Consider the following 8409-nt stretch of genomic DNA (forward strand, 5'->3'; position numbering starts at 1 on the left):
GCCGTGCCAAAGCCAACTAACATCGCTTCAGTGCTGTCTAAATCTTCACTGCCAACTGCCTCATCTGCGGTTATGCAGGAACTGGCCCCACTGCCTTCGGTATTGTTCCGCACGTGTTACACCTCCGCAATGTATTTATAAACGTAGAACCTCCTTATATCCCTTATTTTTATTTACAAAATTAAAATTACTTATAGTTAAAAAAAAAATAAATGAATAAACAAACATAGACTTACAACTAACAAAATTAAAAGTCACTTGGAAAGTTGTCAAAACAAAATTAACCTAAATAGAAACCAAAATTTTGGGCTTTAACAACGACTATAGTCATCACCCGTGTATACCACTGAATCTATGTATGCAATCAGCTGATACATGAATATTTTGTGGGATTTTTATACTGAATTACAAAATAAGAACTCAAGAAAGTTACGGAATATCACCACATTTCCTATAAAACATTTAGACAACGTAAAATAATCCAAAAGAATGTAAAAAAAAATTTTGAAATAAAGAAAAATTTTGAACATATAAAAAATGTTATTTGAAATTTGTAAAATAGAGCAATACACAAGCAAATAAATTTATGAACTTCAAAAATAAATTTGATTATAAAAAAAATTATGAGTGTAAAAATCCTTAAAGGCGTCAGAACCCAGATCAATTGTAGCTAGTGGGAACTAAGACAGTATTAAACATGGTTCAGTACAAAAAAAGTATATGGGAGGTGCTAGAGCTCTTCCCACCAATCCGAATGCAAACAAGAAAAGGGACCTCCTTTGATGATAGCTTATAGTAATTTGTGCTCCTAAGCCACCAGGGCTTGATGATAACATGGTGTCAACCGCAGTCAAAGTGTTAATACAACATAGAATATTTAAATGAACCTTTGATAAAGGCTCTCAATAATATATTTTTTAAAAATTTAAACTCACATTTTTCTCAGCTGAAACAGTGAGATTTTGCCCATCAAGCCAAGTGCTGATACTGTGGCCTTCTTGATCTTTAGCAATATGAAATCTGACTAGCTTTTCCAGCTCATCCGGGCTCATGTCACTGTCAATAGCTTCCTTTACAGCTTCATTAGTTGGAACAAACATGGTCACATTTTCAGTTGTTTCTAAACGATCTAAAAGTCCTGACTTTTGGACGACCGATAGCCATTCCTTATGATTAGATTGCTCAAGAAGTTCTGAGATTGACCTAGCTATAATTTAAATAATAAGTGATTACTTCTATCATCACCAAAATTATAGAATATATTTATAGAAAAAATTGTTACTTTAAATAACAATTGGTTCATAATCACTTACCAGAAGATGGGACAACAAAAGAATCAGCCGTGTGCACTATACCATTGGTAGTAACAAAGTCAGTCTCAATTAACTTTGTCTTATTTCCAATGATTATAAAGTCATCCTTTTTGGTGAATGGCAGCCAGCTCTTTGTGATGTCAAGAGTTGCTAAGTTACTCGAATCAGCAGCAATAGAACAAAGGCTGTGAGGCAGAATATGATGTGCAAGGATATCTAAAATTGTACAATGGTCGCTATTACTTAGTAGTTCAAAAATAAATTTTGCTCTACAATGAATCAAGTTGCTACCTTACAAACTTACTTTTCATGCACATTTTATATTTGTCTCCTATTTTTTCAACTGCTTCATTCTCCACAGCAAAAACTGTGAGGGCTTTATCTCCTGACATGATATTCCATAAATCACTTTGTTCGAGAACTGCATTCAAATATCCATTTATACCATTAATGACATAAATATAGATTAATAATACAAAATTTAAAAATACAAATTTGATACTTACGATCCTTAAACTTGGAAAATTTTGATTCCGAGAGGCGATCTGCAATGGTACCTTTAACTGGTTGGATCAATGAGTCAACTATGTGAACAACACCCTTTTCTGTAAGTCTGTCAGTAGTATTCATTCTAATACAGTTAACGGTGATTGGTCGATTTGGAAGAAAGTTGATACGTAGAGTTGAATTGTCTCTTGTTGGCAGAATCTGACAATTGGAACAATTAAAATTAAAGAAAATTTTGTATAGGTTGTGTAACTGTATCATCAAATGTTTGAAGTGGATGATCGACTCGTCATATCAAAAAATCAAATGAATTGATTACTTCTTTTTTTTTATTGGGTTTGATGAAAAGGCCATTTTCTAAGCAGGATGGAGCAAGAAACCAAGGGTGTATGGTTTGGAACAGTAATTCCAAGAAATTAATTTTGACACTTTCATTTTAGTTAGTAAAAGGTAGTAACCTCTAGGCAGCCATAAGGGTTTACAAAAAGGACCATTAGGCCCATTTACTGGCCAAACTTTCCCACTATTACCAGGTTTGATGAAAACCTGCAGTGTACGTCCTTCATTGGCAAAAAAGAAACATAATTATTATGATCTCCACCTAACTATAGTTGAATATCTCAACTATGGTTAGGTGTCAACTACATCATAGAGAATATAAATATTAAAGGACACTATGTTAGTTACATGATTATCAGTAATTTCAGCAACTTTATCAAGTACACCACTTCAAACATGGTGTAAAATATAACAGTTTAAATCAAACATTACCTACCATTTCATCATACATGTCGGAAACTTCATACACACCATCAACTACATGGGCACGGACTAGTGCTTTTTCATCATGAATGGGTGAATTGCTAACTTGCACTTCATTCGTCAATATCTGGTTCTGAAATCGAAAAATATTGAACACTATAAAAATCTTAAATTTTTCAAAAAAAATGGTTAAAACCATTATTATGAATTTAAAACTGCAAAAATATAACATAAATGAAATTTACTGTCAAAAAAAGTTTACTATGTTGAAATGATATTGTTAAGCACAAAAATCTATGAAATTAATTAAATATAGTCAGCGATTAATAGAAATTCTTATTTTTTCATAATCTTCAAATATTTAAAATTGGTTTACATCATTCACTATTGTTCTTCCAACATCTCGTAAATTTGAGTAACACTCATGACAGCTTTGCCTTTTGTTAAAAAAGAGTTTAATAACACCCAATTTCTGGTAAAGGTAGAAAACAAATCTTTTACATTTCTTAGACATTTTTCCATTACACTTTAACTTACTGAATAATAAACAAGATCAATCAAAATGCTGAACCCATTTGGCTTTCAAATTATTTTCATTTTATAAAATATGGATCATATGTTACTAAATTAAATTTGAATTACTATGTATGATGCTATTACTTTTTTGTTAATATCTTCCTTTGAAAAATTCACACTAGGAGTTAAAAACACCACATTTTCAAATCTTCTACAGTACTGAGGTTGAACAGAAACTGAATGATAAGCATGTGATGGTAAATCAAAGTTTTATAGTAACTTTCTTATTTTATTTTCTATTATTTTTGTTTTGAATAGTTGGCCTACATAAGGAGTGCCCAATCCTGTGCCCTAGGAGTGCCCAACTTGGTTGAAAAGATCAAATATGGCAAAAGTATGTCAACAAATTAAAAATTTAAGGGTTGAATATAAATTTGGATTTTAATTATAACCCTTAAATAAATTGACCAATTCATAAGACTTTATCAGCATTATGAGACTACAAAGCTTCTGTCAAATATATTGTCGCCTGTTACCTGAGCCAAGAAACAAACCACAACGAACAAAAACAACAATTTTTTTTATTGCAAAGGAACAAAAATATTCACAACACTTAACTAACCTAGAGTTACTCTTCTGTTTTAATTCATCGATAATTTCGATTATAATCGATCAACCAGATAAAATCGTTACTCTGCCCCTTCTTAAAAACTGCTCATCCCGAATCTTCATATCCTAGATGTTGGAATATGTTTCCTGTGATACTGAGAGAAATCTTGTTTTGTTTTGTCTTTAGTATCTAGCACTTCTATGCTTCTCTCTGATTTTCCAATTTTTTTTTTTACCATTATCATGATAGTCTCCATGTCTTGAACTGATTGAGTCATTTTCATTGTTCTTTTCATTCATTCCATAACTTTTTATTTTTTTCATCTTCCATTCTCCTATCTTTATCTTCCTACTACACTCTTAACGTCTGTTACTATACTTCCTCTCTCATTCACATTTTCTTCTTCTATTAGCCCATCAAACCCTATATCATATCTATCATTTTTTCCTCTTTCTTTTCAGCTGTAATCTTTCCTGCGATGAGAGTTATCGCATTTCCTTCTTTCTCTTCATCTGTTATCGTCAACATCTCTATCAACCGTCCTTCTCTTATAATCACCACTTCGTCTATCGTTTCTATCTTTGTCTCTATCCCTTTCTCTTTCCCTGTAATAATCTTTTGTGTTAAAATGACTATCCATACTCCTGGAGTTTTCCTTATCCTTAAACTTTCAAATACATTATACTGCAATACCTTTCTTGGTTACTTCGAAATCTTGGGCACTTGCGACATTTTCACCGAGGGTTTTCGGTCTCGGTAATCTCAAGCTCTGCTGTAGGACCAGATCACGCACCTCATCAGTAAAAATATCGACAGCCATGTTTTCCCGGACGTCAACTGGAACCATGACAGGCTTAACCTCCTGTTCCAGGAAGTCAACTTTACCACCGATTCTCCCTATACAACGCTCCACTCCGTCCTCACCTCATATCTTCTTTCTGTGGTGTCTATCTGCTTTTCAACATTACGAGTCCAAACCTAGCTGGTTTTCTATATTTCCAACCTGCTTCCTTAAACTTCCTAAGTCATTTTAATGTTCTTGAACTTGACTGTCAGACTTTTTTCAAGTCACCCTGGCCAGATTTCGTTACATCCATGGTGGATTTCATTTCCCTAAGTGTTGACAAAAAAATCTTCCATATGTTTGACCATGTGATAACTGTCCCTAACCTCTTCTTCTTCCAAGTAACTTAATACTTCACCAATTCTTATCTACAATAAAAAAATAATAGTTTCTTCTAATTTTCTTACCCAAAATCCCACAAAATCTTCTGACACCAATTGTCGCAGGTTACCTGGGCCAAGAAACAAACCACAACGAACAAAAACAACAATTTTTATTATTGCAAAGGAACGAAAATATTCACAACACTCAACTAACCTAGAGTTACTCTTCTTTTTTTTTTTTACCCCTCACTATGCAAAAACATCTGTTATAATTCATTGATAATTTCAATTATAATTGATCAACCAGATAACATCGTTACAGTATGATAAAGAAAAATTATAAAAGAATTAATTAATTTTTTTAAAAACTATATTCTGTCAAAAATCATTGACTATACTTTCTAACAGCTGCATGTTTATTAAATTAATTTAATTAATCAGTTGTTTTAATATAATTTTCTTTGAGCCCAAACAAACTGAATGTTGAAGTTTAGCTTCAAAAACTTACACAAATCAATCAATTTTTTTTTCTTCAATTTCATTCAATATAACTAGTTACTAACTAAGAGAAGAGAGTTAACTTTCAGACGGTTGCATCCTTCATATCTATAGGAAGGAGGCTTGTATTTCCAACAAATTAGCAATTTAATAATATTGTTTTGAATGTCACAATGGTAAATAAAGATAACTTTTTAAATTTTATTTCAGTAATCACAGAAACTTGAAACTAATATAACAGATTTACAACATATCTTTTCTAAAACCAAAATGACTTCTGAGGTTTAGATATTTTTGTCATCATAGCTCTTAAGAAATTCCAGTTTCATTTCTGTTTAGGATACCAACAAAAAATATTTTTTTGTTCCTTTATTAAATCAAAATCTGAAAACTATCAGCCTGAGGTCACATTTCTTCATGAAAGAAAAAACCTATCTGGCCTGCTCCCAGCCAAAATGTTCACTCATGGCAGACTTGTTCTGAAATACCCTCCTCTACTTGCTTTCATCAAAATAGTTTTGGTGGTCTTGATAATTTTCTTCAGGGATCAAGTTTGATGTAATATAAACTTCATTAGTGTTATCCAAATGATACCTAAGGTTTTCATCTATTGTACCAAATAAAGATGAAAGAAAGTAAATCAGACATCAATAATGGTTGTTTGTATATGAGACATGTTGCTCCCATCCAACAGTAAAAAATAATTATAAAAAAAATATTTATACTAAATCTTGTTCTGAAGACCAAGACATTGAAGATTATAATAGCAACAGTAACTACAACAAATTGGCAAAAACCTTACTGAAACAGCCATATATATCTTTGGGAAACAAGTGACGGATTCACTAGAACCTGTAACCAGTAAGAACTTTATAATGGCACAAAGAAGTAAGGCTAGAAGAATGTTCATGTTTAAGAAGGCCAAGTTTTAAGTGTATTTGTCACATTTGCATACCCACATGAAGGTTAATTGGATTTATACTACTTAATTAGTTGTTTTAAGACTGTGTTTTATTGATTTTTTTTTTTACCCCAAACAAACTTTGAATATTTTAGATTGATTTAGATATTTTCCACAATCACTCAGTTTTATTTCTTATATTTCATTCAATATAACCTGTTACTAAGTAAGTAACATCTGTTTAAAAATACTACGTATAAAATAAATTAGTAATAATCAAATGTTAAATTTTAATGCATGATATAAGACAACAGACACATATGCATTACTAACCATGGAGTCTAGATCATCATGATGTTCTGAAACAGCTTGATCAGAAGGAAGAAAGATGGTAACATTTCCTTCAAGTTCTTTCTCAAGACCAGTAGTCTTGACCAAATCAGCAAACTTGCTAGCTCCCAATTCCTCAGCAATGTCAGCTATTGGCTTAGTCTCCACCTTGGAACATCCTGGATTACCACTAGTTCGCCTGAAGCCATGGCAGCACTGATAGGAGACAATGACTGTCTTAGTGTTGCCATTCTTCTTAGTTCTACAAATAATCCCAATGATATAATTTTTCCAGAACTTTTATTCATATCTTTCTTGGAGCTAAGAAATACTTACATTGTCTTGCAAGTATATTTGGAAGGAGTGTTTTGGCATGTAGAGAACTGAGCTGACCCAAAAGCAATGAAATCACTTCCAAAGTCATCTGATTTCTCCTCTTTCTCTTCACGGTCAACACAAACATTGGGTCTATAGGTTAAAAAAAAAAAAATTAAAAAAAGAGTACTGAGTAATCAAAAGCGATATATTTTGTACATAAGCAAGGATTAGTAGTGATTAAGAATTTGAGATATATTTCATTTGAGAACAAAAAATCATAGCTAAGAAAAGTAATCAATTTATTTTGAATTGGAAACAAATTAATAATAGCTCCTATAGTGGTGGTCCTCGCAGACATTAAAAAAAAAAAAGACTAAAATTTTTTCTTCTTAATGATGATAAATTTATTCTAGGTGCAGTTAAAAAAAAAACCCACATTTAGTCATGTAAAACTAAAAATACTGGTTAGTTTCACTTATGAATAAATGCTAAGGTGGTTTGTACAACAGATGATAATTATAATTTGTTTCATGGTATTTTTTGTTGATTAATCTGTGTTTGTTTATTCCGCTTAAAGTAATTATTTACTCCAAAAATAAAATGCTGATAATATTTACTTCTTTGAATTAGTTTTTCTATAGTTATAGAATTACTTATACAAATTGCACATGAAAAAGTTAGCTAATATAAAGTAAAACAAAGTTAGACAGCCAGATGGAGTTCAGTCTTCAACCTTAGTGTTTCCGAAACTTATGAGCTATATATTTACCATTTACATTTCACATTTCTTCTTATCATGAAGATATTGTGTGTTTATTTTATTTTTTTAATCTCTGTTGAAGAGCTCCTGGTTTTATTTTTAAATTAAGCCTTTTTAATGTGAACCTTGTAGAAGAGGGATAAAGAAATGGGGAAAAAATTAAAATACTAGAAAAATTTGAGGGTAAAGAATATCTGCTGTGACAATATAGAACCATTCTAAGACTGAAGGACCAAGGAACGACCAATGTGACTAGACCAAAGACATAGAACTGTCAGCAGTATCAACTAGAGATTGAAGAAGTCGTACCTTAGGTAACTGGGGCTGAGGAACAACCAATGTGATTCACGCTAGGTCGTTGCTAAGCTAGCTGTCTGAGGCAAGGATTGTGATTACCTGATACTTTCAGCTTGTCACATTTTAGTGTAGCTGATACTAGTTCTTATCTTGGACAAAGTATTAGATTGATAATAAGTTCTGTTTTATCCTGATTTATTTGATGGCCAGATTCATTTACTATTTTTCATTAATGTTATATCCAACAAAAAGTACCAAATCATGAACATATCCTAGTTCGGGTGTACTACTGCCCAGAGATTTTTATTTTTATTTATTTCGGTAGATTGATTTGATAGATTGATAGATTTATTTATTGATAGATATTACAATCTGCCACACAGCTGTGGGCAATAGGTAATATCGATTAATGATCTCATACATACTAAAA

General features: G+C 31.7%; 1 protein-coding gene across 1 annotated transcript in view; it reads right to left on the bottom strand.

Annotated features, from left to right (window-relative positions):
- mfas (midline fasciclin) overlaps nucleotides 1-8409 on the bottom strand; it is a 60013-nt gene that overhangs the window by 4321 nt on the left and 47283 nt on the right. The window contains exons 4-10 of the mRNA XM_014414927.3: nucleotides 6941-7072; nucleotides 6608-6866; nucleotides 2596-2715; nucleotides 1820-2021; nucleotides 1618-1734; nucleotides 1314-1529; nucleotides 936-1207 (exon numbers count right to left, since the gene is read on the bottom strand). Of these exons, the coding sequence (XP_014270413.1) occupies nucleotides 936-1207; nucleotides 1314-1529; nucleotides 1618-1734; nucleotides 1820-2021; nucleotides 2596-2715; nucleotides 6608-6866; nucleotides 6941-7072 (1318 nt within the window). The remainder of the gene's footprint in view (nucleotides 1-935; nucleotides 1208-1313; nucleotides 1530-1617; nucleotides 1735-1819; nucleotides 2022-2595; nucleotides 2716-6607; nucleotides 6867-6940; nucleotides 7073-8409) is intronic.

This window comes from Halyomorpha halys, unplaced genomic scaffold (genome assembly GCF_000696795.3).
Source record: "Halyomorpha halys isolate HHAL.00 unplaced genomic scaffold, Hhal_1.1 Scaffold90.1, whole genome shotgun sequence".
NCBI lineage: Eukaryota > Metazoa > Arthropoda > Insecta > Hemiptera > Pentatomidae > Halyomorpha > Halyomorpha halys.